The sequence below is a fragment of the Melampsora larici-populina genome (assembly GCF_000204055.1).
Source record: "Melampsora larici-populina 98AG31 unplaced genomic scaffold MELLAscaffold_77, whole genome shotgun sequence".
NCBI lineage: Eukaryota > Fungi > Basidiomycota > Pucciniomycetes > Pucciniales > Melampsoraceae > Melampsora > Melampsora laricis-populina.
The window spans coordinates 133051-148046 of NW_006768841.1; the positions used below are offsets into that span (position 1 = coordinate 133051).

General features: G+C 42.0%; 4 protein-coding genes across 4 annotated transcripts; 3 read left to right on the forward strand and 1 right to left on the reverse strand.

Annotated features, from left to right (window-relative positions):
* Positions 1 to 509: 509 nt before the first annotated feature.
* Positions 510 to 1662, forward strand: MELLADRAFT_113100 (uncharacterized protein; the record flags this gene model as incomplete). The annotated part of the gene is made up of 3 exons (XM_007417725.1): positions 510 to 586; positions 649 to 1476; positions 1605 to 1662. The coding sequence occupies 3 exons, from the start codon at positions 510 to 512 to the stop codon at positions 1660 to 1662; spliced, it is 963 nt and encodes a 320-aa protein (XP_007417787.1).
* Positions 1663 to 1836: 174 nt separating this feature from the next.
* Positions 1837 to 4317, reverse strand: MELLADRAFT_68925 (uncharacterized protein; the record flags this gene model as incomplete). Its single annotated transcript, XM_007417685.1, has 7 exons — positions 1837 to 1881; positions 1928 to 1984; positions 2359 to 2486; positions 2589 to 2633; positions 2914 to 3442; positions 3690 to 4040; positions 4114 to 4317. The coding sequence occupies 7 exons, from the start codon at positions 4315 to 4317 to the stop codon at positions 1837 to 1839; spliced, it is 1359 nt and encodes a 452-aa protein (XP_007417747.1).
* A 1679-nt stretch (positions 4318 to 5996) lies between these two features.
* On the forward strand, positions 5997 to 6783 carry MELLADRAFT_94992 (uncharacterized protein; the record flags this gene model as incomplete). Its single annotated transcript, XM_007417705.1, has 4 exons — positions 5997 to 6020; positions 6083 to 6511; positions 6579 to 6731; positions 6775 to 6783. The coding sequence occupies 4 exons, from the start codon at positions 5997 to 5999 to the stop codon at positions 6781 to 6783; spliced, it is 615 nt and encodes a 204-aa protein (XP_007417767.1).
* A 2594-nt stretch (positions 6784 to 9377) lies between these two features.
* Positions 9378 to 12357, forward strand: MELLADRAFT_113101 (uncharacterized protein; the record flags this gene model as incomplete). Its single annotated transcript, XM_007417726.1, has 5 exons — positions 9378 to 9432; positions 9668 to 9745; positions 10857 to 11198; positions 11804 to 11951; positions 12321 to 12357. The coding sequence occupies 5 exons, from the start codon at positions 9378 to 9380 to the stop codon at positions 12355 to 12357; spliced, it is 660 nt and encodes a 219-aa protein (XP_007417788.1).
* Positions 12358 to 14996: the final 2639 nt, after the last annotated feature.

Sequence of the window (14996 nt, forward strand, 5' to 3'; positions counted from 1 at the left end):
GTCGATCGAATATCAGAATCATTCGAATTCAAATGGACCACGGGTTAAGGAGTGCATTAGATTTAAAAGCGCTTTATGCTAAAAAGGAAGCAGTGCCCGATTGTGATCTAGTGAAGGCACTAATCTACTCAGGTTCAAGGAATGCTACCTTTGAGGTGATGAAAGTTATCAACAAAGCCCGAGGCACACCAAAAGGCGAGCACGATCCAGACAGCTCTCTGATCCGAAGGTACCATTCATGTATCGGAAATAAAGAGAAAGAACGTGGAATTTTGGGTTATACAAAAGACGAATTCCCTCTGATTTCATGTACAAATGCTCTTGGCCTTGGTCAAGATTGGCCTTCGGTGATGGAGGTGATTGTCATGGGTCGGACAGCCATTCCAGAGCTGACTCAACTGTTTGGCAGATGTGGACGCGGAAGAAGTGCAGGGTTAGCCATCCTATTTGTGGAAAGAATTCGGTCTGGAGGTGAAAATGATGTTGAGAAGGTTGATGATAAAAAACAAATGACTGACGATCAGCTCATGGATATGTATGCTTTGACACCAATCTGCCTACGAGTGGCGCTATCACTGGCAAACACGTAAGTCGTCATTTGTTGGAACAATCACTCGGCGGGTTTCTCAGACTGACTTTGATATCTAGGATTGGAACAATCCCCCGTCGCGTAGATGATCCCCGAGTGATTGCCGAAAAGGAACGGGAAGCAGACGCCGGATTCCCAAAATGCACTTGCTCGAATTGTGACCCAGAAGCTGCTGAGATGCTAGTTTGTAACTTACCTCGATTGACAAAGGCGAATTATCAGATGGCTATGGAGGATGTATTCAAAGTTGATGGGTTTTTGAAACCCATCGATATCGAGGCCGAGAAAGTTGCAGCTCAGGCGGGTAATGCACCAGCATTACCTAAAAAAACCTTGTCAAGAAAAAGAAATGGTCCTTTGGATACAGCTTTGAAGGAACTCGCTGATGAATTGGTTTCCATTTATAAGTTGCATTACATCAAGATTTTTGGAGATGATGATTATTGTGAAAGTGAAGATTATTTTGGAATTGGTGAGGCAAGAACAATAGTCAATTCACTTGATAACATTAAGCAATCACAGGACATCGAGCAGGCTATGGGTGGGGATATAATTGAAGGAGGTGTCAAGCTTGTTTTTGAATACATCGAGGAATGGAGGAAACAAGACATTGCATTACAATATTCGCAGAAACAAGCAAAGCTGTTAGAGATGAAAAGAAAAGCTGATGACAAGCGTGTGTTAGCAGATGTCACAAACGTCAAACAAATTCCGACTGGTCCTGCAGCAGCAACCAAGAAAAAGAGAAGGTCTTCAGCTCAGGTCAAAGCCAATAAAGAAGCTGCCATCCTTAAAGCTGATTTCAATCGGCGGTGTTTGAAATGGATGAAAGAGGATAATGTTCCAGCTGATAAACTTGATGAAAGAGAGGAGGCTTACCAAAACGAGTGAGTTGTACTCTTTGCTGAACCAGTCCACAAAATCTTCATCAATAGTTCCAAATCCATGTCGCAGATCAGATTCATTAATTTCTTTGCTTTCAACCGGTTGATTTTCATCTTGTTCTGGACTGTAGTTTGAAGCAACAGGCCAGTGGAAACGCTCAAGTTGATTTTTGCGATACTCGGCTTTAAGCTTCTCAACCCCAAGGCAATGGATATCTCCCAGAGGTTTCCCAGGTATGGTTGAGTTTGGACTAGATTGGTGGATCCTTTCGCTTCGGGCCATCTTTAGAAATCGAATCATGGAAGCTGGTGTGATTTTATTTTGACGGGATTGTCGCACATTGTTCAGACCTGCTCTACCCTTCATTGTATTAACCAAATGTGAAAGCTGCATCCAATTGATTTCAGCTATGAATGGTGATGACACCATGATTAAGCCCGATGAGTAACATACCAGACCCACTGTAAGAGAGTATGTCTCTTTTAATCTCTGAATGTCTGTTCCGGGTCCCTAATTCAGAACAAAGCGATGAGTAGTCAGTGTGCAAAAGAAATAGATGTGATAAAACTTACGGCATGATTATAGAAGTATTTCAGCCAGTAGTTTTTTATCTCAAGATGGAAATCTTTAGCAACAAAGTGGCCATGTCGACCAGTCGGCGATATTAAGAGCGAGTGGAGGATAACATGGGAAAGATTCTTGGGAAGGACTTTGGTAAGCAGCCGAATCAGTCGAGGGAGATATCGAGAGTAATGAGTCAAGCCGTTGATTCCTTGGATTTTCACACTCCAAGACTTCCACATCAGGAGAAGTCGACCAATATCACCATCCGACATTGCACGATTGGCTTCAACCACGGTGGCGAAATCCCGAAGTCGTAGTACCAGCTGGAGTTTCTTGCTATCTCCATTTTGGCGCGCCAGACGTGTGGCTCGTCCCGAAAAGTAAGCTAAATATACTTTATCAACGGCTTCCTCAAAGAGCTCAACAGTCATATCAACGAGATTGTGAACTGTATCAACAGGCAGATCTAGTTCATCACTTGAACGATGTACATCATAACCTTGTCAGTAAACATATTTATTTGGTGGTAAGAAGCCTCGGGTGAACTCACAATATGCAGCTTGCAATGGTGGCCTCATGTATCTGTTCAATCCATCTGATCATCGAAGTGAAATCTTTCTTAGCAGTTGGTTTGAGTTTACTTCCGCCGAGCTCAACTGCAGTTCGCCACGCTCCTAGATCGTTCTTGTTGTCCGGATTGCCCCAGTGATGTAGTAAAATGGCTTGTCCAATGTTCCACAAAGTGTGGCCCGCACCAGGAATCATTATCAGATGTGATAGACTTTCTTCGGCGAATTTTGCAGGAGTTCTTTGGCTTTGTAATCCGTGAAAATTAAGACAGGTCCCAAGATCCCCTTCCAAGATTTGCAGTCGACTCGAAAAATCCTCAGGGGAGAGGCCGGTCTGTTTACTGATCTCGTCATAAAGGGAAGCGATGCCTTCAGAACCGTTGTCTGATGAATCCATCAGTTTGAGCATGTTGATATCAGGTATTTCGGGCTTGATCTGGTCAATGGCGCTAAGGTTCAATATTGACAGTTTCTTGAACTTCTTGGGACTCTTCATATATCGTAGGAGGACCTGAGCAATTTGATTCTTCAGAGTGAGAGTCCATCGAATTTGTTCATCTTGTGTAGGAAGTAAATCTCCTGAGTTTACAGGCTTTTCACAATCGGATTTGACAAAACCCTGAAAAGCTGGCACTGTACATTCTTCTGAATTTACAAAAGTGAGTAAATCGGGTTTCAGATAATGAACATAACCCCAAGTACCATGGAAAATTTTGCTAGTTGCATCCAATCGCCTAGTGTGTACCCGCTCCATCATGTCCAGATTGTCAATACATATAAGGAAACCGAGAGTCCCAGCAGCTTTGATTTTCTTCTTGATAGACTTTGCGTTATCCTTGGCAAGTACTAAAAGACCACGTAGAGCTGATTTCCGACTTGCACTGAGTCCAATCTGATACAAATACTGGTTTACTCGTTCCGAAACGCCACAGGCAAGCAAAGTGATTGTATTTTGAACTTGAAGGGAATTGCATCGGCGATTAGATCCAAAGGCAAGCATTTGAACAATTGTGAGAGCCATCTGCAGATGATATAAAGGGTCAGTGTGGCATTCTTACCGGGCACTTTCAGAAAATCCTTACCGCTTTCAATCGGGTCTTTGTGTTTTCTGCTTTGTTATTTGATTTGTGATAAACGTCATCTTCAGGCAACTTAGTTTTCGAAGAAAAGTTGTTGTGCAAGGCCAAGCCGGTGTCGGAATCAATGTTGAAGTCCTCTTCGGAACCTGAGCTATCGGAAGTCATTCCAACTCCTGAATGCTTATCAACACCAAGTTTAAAAGATATTAATTCATGGATAAAGTTCATGCTTTTGATGATAGTTGCCTCTCTTTTAACATCGGTTTCGCGGTCAAAGAAAGTTGTATCGAGTTTGTTGATGTTGATGTAAAGACTACCAGTTGGGGGAGATTGTGCTGCTACAATCACCTTGGCCTGTGGAAGGGTAAAATATTATAATTGAGCTCACTTCACTTGTTAGATATCTGTATCAAATACTCAAGTGTACCTTTTTCAAGACCCAATCATTCCATTTCTGTCGACATTGAGGCTTTTCATTAACTAGGTTGTCAATCGCATCAAGAACTTCTTCGGTGGTTTTCCATCCCTTCTTCACGGAACCCCACTGTTTCTTACGCCTGACAATCAATTGGTCAGAGGATCGTAGGTAAGCCAGGAGAAATTTCTTGGTGTTGGTTTTGTGTGTTGACATATACCGACAAATCCTTTCGACAAGATCGGGTGTTCCTTCAGGGGTTGGTGCTGATAAACCTTCCAGTGTAGGATCCAGGTGAAAGCTAGTGTCTGATCCTTTGGAACTGCTGTTCATTTCGAATGTTGTCTGAGTACAACTGAGGAATAAGGTGTGAGGAATTCAAAGAAAAGGAAATTGTGTCCGAAATAACAGAAATAATGTATGGGTCAGCAGAGAGAGTCCAAAACTTGATTTAACATATATACAGATGCACATGTACTGTTCTCGCAGCAAAAAAATAAAAAAATAAAAATAAAATCACGATTTTAATGATTTTTGAGGTCCTTTGGACTTTTTGATTTGAAACCTCTTGAGAGGAATCTGAAGAGGCCAAAAGATGGGCAAGACTTTGTTCTATAGTCTGCCCGGATGAAAGTGAGGAGTCATTTTGTGTGACACAGTGAAAATGAGGATTGGAGATGGCCCCTGCCAAATCCAAATCTACTCAGGCTGAAACAACTCGATAAGTCGTAAGTCCCTCCTCCGCAGGCTCCGAAGGACGCCTGCGAGGAGGAGGGACTTAGTTAAGTTAGGTGGCGCCGGGGTCATCACTCCAAACTCCAGGAGTGCAGATGACAGCCAGCCTCAGCCAGCTCGATGTAAATCGACTTCATCATAGATCTGTCATGTCTGCCACCAATATTACTTTGAAATCACCGGGTCAGTACTTAAAGAAACATCATTGTCATGAATAAGACTGTTACAATGAATACAACGGGCAATATCATGATGCTTTTAAAAATTTGATCGTTCCTTCGGATCAATCAAAGCTGCCGCAAATGTTGCTTTTAAACCATTGTACTTATAAACAACAACTGGAGTAGTTCATGAGTGGACCAATTACAAGTCTTTTACAAGGCTCACTATAACAACTCCTTCACTGTGATCTGGAAAGTAAAAATTGGTGAAAGGATTTAAGAGGATCAAAGTAAGAGCTTCTGGTCCGGCGCCACGGACTTGGGTCGGGATACGTTTGGCGGGGCTTTCAGGGTGAGTTTCATGTGTGATTTTTGTATTTTGAGGTTATGGCGCATTTGGCGCTCCTCGGCCACCGTACATTAGGGCGTCTCAGGTTGAATTTTTTTGTTTTTCATTTCACACTTGGACCTTGTTTGTATTTTTCATTTACTAGCTCCAAGTGATCGAATCAAACAAAGGGTTTTGGCCTCTGAGCTTAGGAAACAAACAGCGGCCCGCGCTCTGCTTGGGCAGAGGTCCGAGAGAAATCGCCCGAAAAGAATCATTCTAAGCCCATGATCTTGAGACTTAACATAATTTATACACTAATGCAATTCATTCCCCTTGTTTTTCATATCCTTCTGTCACTGTCTAATCCCATACTTATGTCCCACTCGGACCCATTTCAGCGTCAAAAACTCTCATGTCGAGGTGTGAGAAAGGGACCTGTGCTGAAACAAACAGAACTCACAGATCCCTTCGCTCTGGTATTGAGAAGGTCAAGGCTCAGAATCGCTCTCGGATAACTGTTTGTTTCACACTTGGACCCTGTTCGAAAATCGCCAAAAAACCTCTACTTGAGACGCCCTATTGATGTACCCCTTGATTCCAGATTCATCTTGATTTGCAGCCTCCAACACCCCATTCAACCACTTTCCTTCTTGATTGGGAAAGTAGTCATGATGGGCGAATGCAGGATGGGTGTAAGTGTTTTTTTTCTCATCTCATATTCATCAAATTTTCCTCGTTTTGTATTCATCGAAAGCATCTCACTTGTACTTGCCATCCTCAGTGCGAGTCACTTCGACTTCAATCCTTCCATCATCACTTACCTTTTTCATTTCAAGTCAATTTCTTTGTGGATTGTCCATCATCCTTCTATCATGCTATGAGTTTGACATCAAATCTTCTTCCACCATCCACTCCAGCTCGCCAATTACGGAATCGATCTCCACAACAACCGTTGCCTGGGTTTGTGTTGACTGGGTCGGATTCACAACGCCGGATCACCAGAGACGACGACGAGACACCCTCATCTTGTCCTGCTGATGGTACAACCAACCTTACAACCATTTTGCCTGTTACAAATTTGACTGACCCAGCATCCAAGAAAAGAAGTCGAAATGAAGCTGGCGGTGAAAGTAACAGTGTTGATAAGACTGTCAGTAAGAAAAAGAAACCGGCACCTAAAAAAGTGAGCATAACTATTCTCATCTGTTACCTTATTTAACGCTTACACCAATTCTCTTTGGTTGTTTTAGGTTAAACTTACACAAAGCAAAGAAGTACCCAAGGTGGTCGATGTTGATCAGGATTCTTCGGGAGATGAAGCAAGCGAGACACACCCAGGTAAGAAGGGCGATGTCAAGGAGCTTCTCAAGTACTTCAGAGTTCCAAAGCACAAAGATAACAAGGTGAGTCACTTAGTATTTTAGTTTCCATGTAAATGCTTTTGAGACTTGCTAATCCATATTTGTATTATATTTATTTTTGTTTCAAAGACCGGGCCTTTCAAAAGGTACTACCCGTGTAATTGGTGTGGAGAATGGTACACTCAAGGAATTAAATCCAACAATAACCTATACTCCCATCGAGACAGCAATAAGCATTGTCAACCATGCTCTGGCCGTCAAAAAGCTATAAAATCCGGTATGCGGTTCCCCCCAACCTATCAACAGATTCAGAAAGCGAGTAAAGCAAATACGGTCAGTGGGAGAGTAATGCAGGCTTTCATCAAGTGACCCACCTTCACTGTTGAGATACTGAACGTCATGTTGGTTATATGGGTGATTCGACATGCCCTTGCATGGAGAAGGTTTTCCGACATTACGCTGCGAAGTGCCTTCAAATTGGCCAATCCTTCAGCTGATATGAGATCGCCCATGTGGGCAGCGCAAACCGCCAAAAAGTTACACAAATCTCTCCACTCTGAGGTTTTACGTAAATTAAAGGTAATGTTCATAACTTCATATCTAAACAATTCATTGCTTCTTATTCTTTGACATTGGTTGCTTACATTTCATTGAGTTACAGGACAACACCAGTCGCATCTGGTTAATCCATGATGTGTGGACTACACAAGGTAATTGATATGCGTTCATCACATTGATTGCATGCTACATTGACTCGGACTTCAAGTACTGCAAAGTGGTATTAACCCTCAAGATGGTTGCTTGGAATCACTACGGTATTCTTTTAGCCCAACCGGCTGCACGATACCTGATTTGTCACAACCTACACGCAAAGATAAGTTTTTGTATCATTAATCATTCCCACCAAAGTAATATCTGGCTGAGCATCTTTGTATATCTACGTTTTAGGTCAGACCACCAACTCTGGGTCCAATAATTACTTCACCATGGCCCTCGAAATGGAGGTAATGTTTTTGTCAGCTGAAAAATTGGTGAGCTGGGACAGCACCCAAATGCATGCTTGGTGCTATTGTCATAAGCTGGCTTTGGTGGTGAAAGCAGGATTGAAGGCGCTGTCAATCCATTCAGGGCATTCCAAGCCCACCACCAATGCAACTTTCTCTATTCCAATTCCTACGTTCCAACTAAACGACAGCGAAGAAGAGATTGATGTGGAATCTGACGACGGGGACAATGAAGATACTCCAGACAAAGTTAAAGAAGGACCTGAAGATAAAGAAGATCATCTATGTTCATCTGTTCAAGATGTTTTGGTCAAACATTCTGGTAACATTTTTGCTTCAGTAATTCAAAAAGTAAGTTGTTACAGCTACTAAAAAAATTATCGGCAAAATTGCCTGTTTGTGTTGCACAGGGTTTTTACTCCAAACCGGTTAAAACCCCCCTAGGACCGTGAGATACCTGTCAAGATATGTCAATGTGCCTCTCTCCGGAGCCATGACAGACAGGTTCTATATCGCGACCGGAGAAGAACACCGAGGTCCCCTTATCTTCAATCTCAACCCTGCCCCAAAGAAACCATGTACGTACATACCCTTTACCCAAATCACCCTCCACCACCACCTTTTGATATGATATCATCGAGTATAGGTATAGGCTATCACCTCCTTCCCTTCTTCAACACTCCGTTGGCCTTGCTTCTATTTCTTTAAAGCTGTTTCAGTCTCAATCACCCTCTCTTTCTCACCCGACAAAATCTTTAGAACAATTCAAAATCATTAGAACAATTCAAAGTCATTAGAACAATTCAAAGCTTTCTTTCAATACCAATACGGAGCTTCCGGAGCTTCAGCTGGCAGACTCTCTTGCCGTTTGAGACATCAACTTCTTTCAGACTTCTTTTGATTTCATTAGAAAGCTTTCTTTCAATATCGTTACGGAGCTTCAGCCGGCACTTTCTCTCACCAAACTTCTTTCCACACTTGTTTCAATTTCTTTAACTCATCTTTTGGTTCAATCACATTATTTGATTCCATCAAGACGATTCCATCAAGATGTTTATTACCGATAACAATTCTAGAAAACCATTACGTACGGACTTTCAGGTGGCACAATCTCACCCTGCGTAGAACCCTTCCAAAGAAACCAACAATGACTCCTTTCAAACCGTGGCCTCTCTGTTTGTTCTCCTCCAATCAATGTGTTTTCAATTTGCCAACCAACTTTAATCTCAATCAGCTCGTCTCAAGTGGTCTCAAGCTACCAAAATCAACTAGTTTCACGTTTCGATTATTAAAACCTTATACCGAAGATTTTTTCCAACTTCCAAGCGGTGCACATCAACAAGTCTGAAGCTAGTCAAAGGAATTTGAAGCCCATTCATTCCGGACGGTCAAATACACTTGACGCTCCGGAACCAAATGCCTTCAAGTGTTCACCACTGCGATTTTGTACTCTTAGCGTGCAAAGGCCCATCTACTCAGTGGCCTACCGCCTATAAAAGCCAGCCAATCAGCCCTTCTTCAAGTTATCCCTCAAGATATTCTGCTTTCATTTGGATTTATTCAAAGTTTTCAAGTTTACTATTTCATCCGCTCACAACACACACATACCTTCTTAATCATAGTCATAGTTAGTTTTGCTTAGTTTTCACTTGTTCTGATCTTGTGTCATGCATGTTGATACATCATGCTTTTTCTTTCAGCTTCAGCGCAGATTTTCAGTCTTTTTGCTATATTGATTAGTAAGTGTTTCAAATCGCTTACTTCCCTATCTTCGCGGATCATCGTGATTGATTATGTTGTTTTTTTGTTTGTTTGTTTGATTCACTTTAGGAATGTCTCAAGTTTTGTCTCAAGTTTCCAAAAGCTCCAGGCCTCAGTCAAATCGGCCCTACCCGCAGCTGGTGCCCATGATCAGTGTAAGCAGCATTCTATGACAATGATCTCATTGTCATTATGCTGATGACTTCATTTCAGTGTTGAACCCAATGACAGGTATTAATGGAGGGGATGACACTCCAGCCCGCTTGGCTGGTCATCCTGATTTCGCGAAGGGTACCAATGGACGAGCCGCCTTCAAAAAGAAGCACGAGGTCGCCATTGCTGTGGGATTCAAAATCCACACTCAAACCGAAGTGGATGTTGTACCAGTCGCTGCTCCCACTAAGATCGCCACCCGCAAGTCGACCAGCTCCGCCAGCAAGATGCATATCCTTGAATTGAAATTCTTCAACGATGGAGACTTTATCGAGCTCAAGTCTTGTCTCTACGGTTTGTCTTTGAACGAGTTCAAGCACTTATGTGGTGGTATTTGTAACGCTTATGCCCCTGGTATGAGTAACATCATACTGGCGAGTGACTTGGCACCTTCCGTCACTTGGAAAGGTACAGTGGGTCGGTCCAAGGTCACCTTACGCGGCCATGAGAGTTGGCAAGCCTACGTGGATCTACTTGAAGTGTCCAAGAAAAAAAAGGGTTCTATCTTGATTGAAACGGAGAATGAATCAGCCAAGGCTAAAAAATTTGCTCAGGTAAGTGATTCACTTACCTTTTTAGACCTTTCTTTCTCTCGTCTTCATCATGTCCTGTTCGTTACTAATGTGTTGGAATTGGTTCAGGTCAGTGCGGCCAAAAAACTTATCGCTTCTGCGACTGGACCTGGTCTGGCGACTGAAGACTTGGCAGAGGCTCATGCCCAATTAGAGGTAAGCGGTGAAGTATCACCTTTTCCATAGTGTTTTTACGTTTTCTATTGATCTTCTTCATGAGTTCCTGTTAGCTGATGTGTTTCACCACAGGCTTCCGAAAAACTTGTAGCTTTGCACGAGGACTGTGCTGCGATTTATCACAAGCACACTGAAGAGGGCAGTGCCGGTGGCGATGGAGCCATTCTGGTGGCTCCTTGGGATCCTCACTTCCATTACCGATTTACGCTCCGGGCCGCCTTCATCTGGGCAAAGGCCAAAGTGAGTCATATGTTCTTTTTATTAAACCTTTATCTGAGCTGACGAAGTATGTAATATCTTTACCTAGGCTCAAGGAATGGCTACGTTGCATATTTGTCCCAACACGGCTGAATACAAGGCCGAGATGATGAAATCTCGTGTCTTTCATAAGGACATGGATGTTCACAACCGCGTCCTTCAACGTGGCCTCAACCCTTCAGCTTGCCGCGATGCCGCCCGATCAAGCCGTTCAACTTGTGGTCTTCACAGTTGGGCATACATCAAACAAGAGTCTACTTCCACTTCCAAACTTTTTGGAAAGGATATCATCAATTTATGTACCTCCTCTCCTGACGAGAAGCCTAAGCCTTTTTTTGGACCCCTTCCAACTGTCAAACAGGAGTCCCCACCTCTTCATACCACTCCGACTCGAACTGGAGGCGTGGCCACCAACTTGGCATCTTCTTCACCTTTGCCTGACTTCAACTTGAGTGACTATGAGAACTGGCCCCCTTTGAGTCCTCCCGTGATGAGTCCGAAGAAACCCAGCCGCCCACAATTTGGTAAGTATCCTAGTTTCCTCCTTTCTCACCGTACAATTTAATATATTAACTTTTTGTTCTATTGTTCATCTATTCATTCAAGCCACCGGTCGGTCAACTCGTCATTCAATATGGTTTGATGCCCCCATTGATGACAAAGCCGATTTGTCTGACTCATCTGATGGCCTTGATGTCATGGCTTCTCATGAAGCCCCCCTGGAAAACTTTGTTTACTTGGTTGGTATACCTCCAGAAGACATCAATACCCAAATGGCCCTGTCCAACGCTGGTATCGAGTCTTGGATGGACTTAATTCCCTCGGTCAATATGACCGAGGCCTCCTTGATCAACCAAGGAATTGATGCCAACATGGCAGCTCGTCTCCTTGCAGCAGCCCAAGCACGTAATGACCGTTTGAATCGTAAGTGACTAGGTTCCTCATTCTTCTCTGTTTGGATGTGTGGGCTCACTAACAAACTTTCACCGATCATACCTCCACAGCTCCATTCCTTGGTTCCACACCTCAAGATGAAGACACCAAGAACACGTGTTGCCTTGATCTAGATTGATCAGTATCTGTTTCCCAACCTTTATAAACATTTCCATTATTTCTTTAAATTTTCTAGTCACTCGTTCAAGTTTCGGTTATGTTTATCTTTATCAAGTTTTAGGTTATCTTTACTTCCTCTTTATCTTTATCTCAAATAGTTGCTTATGTTCAATTTGTGGTCCAATGAAGGCTTCTAAATGTGCCCGAGAATTAGTATTGGTTATGTCAGTCTTTATCAAGACTTGGGTTTTCTTTTCCTTTCTTTATCTTTTCTTCGTTATGTTCAACTTTATGTCCGATGAACATAACTAAAGTGCTCGAAATGTTTACTTCTGTTTCTGTTTGAAGATTTGATGATTGAAATATGTTTATCTTCCTTCTCCTTCTGCTCAATTTCATTTGATCTAAATTTTATTACTGTCACTTGTTTTAGTTAAATTGTTCCTTGAATCACTCAATTTTATATTTTTCGTTGTGATTTTGTTCCTTAGTATGACTTGTTTTTATGTTATGACTTTTTTTTGTCCATATTATTTCTATGTTTATGATGAAAAAAAATTGTGAATATACCACGCCTTCTGGCCAGAGAATAGAGAATACGCTCCAATTGCCCAATTATTACCTATGTGAATGTGATAATTGGGCAACAGTTTGAAGTTCTAACATTTGCGAATATCAATTTTCACTTTGATACGCAAATTGAAACAAAATAAGCAACTTTAATCATGACTTGACATGCAAAATTTTTTTTTATACCAATTTAGCAATTTAATGCTTCAAAAAAATTATGTCCGGTCTCAAACTGGCTTCACTTTTTTTTAACAAAGTTTCGATTGCTTAATGAAACAAATATGAGTTATCATGATGTATCATGATAACTCAAGTCTTCTCATTGTATTTGATTAATGAAACCAATATGAGTCAATTGATTAATTAGGCAACTTTGGGCAATGATCCCTTTCTTTCAGAACACCATCGATATCATAAGAGCAAAAAACAAATCATGTATGTATTGTAAAACAAAGAAAAACCAATGAAAGATCACCACATTAGAGATAGCCTTTTGGAAAGGAACAGGACTTCTTGGTTTTGGATAACAGTCACATTTTTTTTTGTATTTGTATTTGTCGAACAGAATATGAAAAATAAAAAAAAGAGATAGGCATTTCAAATCAAACTTGTTGATTTCAAATAACATAACTGAAATCAATAAAATAATGAGGTGCAAAGGGAGTCCAATTTACCATAATCCCAGACACAATACCTGATTATACAATACCTGAATATAATCTTTTGAAATGTAATAGAACTTTGTATCTTGAATAATCAGATGAGTTTTGCTTATTAGAGATAGCCACAGCCTCTAAAGAGGCTCTCACAGAGGCTCGGTGTGAGAACATCCATCACGGTTACAAAAATTGCTGCCTTTTCTTCTTCCAAGGTCATGGCACCTTGGAGTGCTTGTGATCTTCTCAACCGCGCCTTCAGAACCAAAAACCCTTTTTTGATAGGGTTAAAGTCGGGACTGTAAGTGGGAAGATACAAAAGTCGCACCCCACGAGCTTCACATAGCTCCGCAACCCTACCGCCGTGATGGATAGGGGCATTATCCATCACCAAGACTGAATTCCTTGCCGGCCAAGCGTTCATAGCAGGTAACTAGACCAAGACCAAATATAATGATGTCAGCTTTGAGAAAAACATATACATGACTAAGTAAAAACTTACAACATCATTCTCTAAATAGGATTCAAAATCTATACGTGAATAACCTCCCAGCTGAATCTTACAAGCAATGATTCCATCCATGGAAATTGCAGGTAAGACCAACCATCGAACCGCAGCTGTAGGTCTCTCGAGACGGGTAGACCGTTGGCCAACTGGTGCTTGGGCGTAATCCCGATACAATCTGCGCTTGGTGATTGCGCTTTTGTCTGTAATAGAATGAGCAAAGAAGTGTCAATAATCGAATAAATATGTGAAAGAATAAGGCAAGAACGCACCTGTAAAGACCAAACATCTACGGTCAATTCCATGAACCACCGCAATGTAAGCTCCTCGGGCAAGCAGGGATTGGTTGGGGTGTACAGTTCGGGCCTTCTTTCTGGTCCACTTCAATCAATTTTGCAATTCATTGGAGAGGGTCATTGTTGAAACGTGAAGGTCAAATTGATCTTGAATCTTGGTTTGTAATTCATCTAGGTAGAGAGTGGGATTGAGTCAGAGAGCTTCAAGGATAAAGTCTTTCTCAGCAGCTCCTAGAGTCGTAGGAGGTCCTCGTTCCATGTAATCGGCAGGGTTGGTGACGACAGCTCGAGTCCTCTGGTATAGATCAAACCACCGTCGAACCAAAGTCAGGGAGATTCCCACACCCAGAGTTGTGATGATATTGTGATATGCCATTCCACAAAGGGCCATCCGGACCACGACAAATTTGATATTGGCACTGTAAAGGTTTGTTGGCATCTGAAACCAAGAAAGTCAAAAAAAATTGAAGAAGCATTGTGAGTTTGATATCCTAATGAAAGCTTGATGATAAGGAAGGAAAGGACATACAATGATGTACTATACTAGAGCTAGATCCTTCAAATGATGAAACCAAACAAAATCGGAAATCGAAATCAAATCGAGTGTAATCGAATGACGAAATAAGGAGGAGGCAAGGCTAAATAGGGAATCAAATAGAAAAAGGATCAAAAGTGAGAAAGGATGGCAAGTGAGTCTTTCATAGAGCAAAGATTGCGAAAAAGACCCACCCGATCAAAATTGGAAAATGAGACACAGGTCAAGGAAAGAGGAAATGAGAGAGAACGGAAGCTGTAAGGGGAAGGATCGAAGTCAATGAAAGCCGATAAAAGTTGGCAAATGAGACCGAGTTGGACAAAGGGGGGGGGATCAAGAAAGAGGGAGGAAATGAGAGGAAGCTGTAATAGGAAGGATCAAAGTCAAAGGAAGGGAGCAAGGCCAGGCGAGACCCTCGTTCCATAGACTGTCGTCATATGGAGAATGGCAGGTTGACAGCTATGGAAGCTCAAACTACACGACAAGGAGAGAGGGGAGTCTACAGGTATCTCACGGTCCTAGGGGGGTTTTAACCGGTTTGGAGTAAAAACCTGGTGCAACACAAACAGGCAATTTTGCCGATAAATTTTTTAGTAGCTGTAATTTGTTCAATTCATTGTAATTCATCTCTTTCAATAAATGACTAAGGGCTTTCATTAGGTCGATTTTGTCAGCAAGAAGATCACTGGTTCTCACTCGCGCCATCA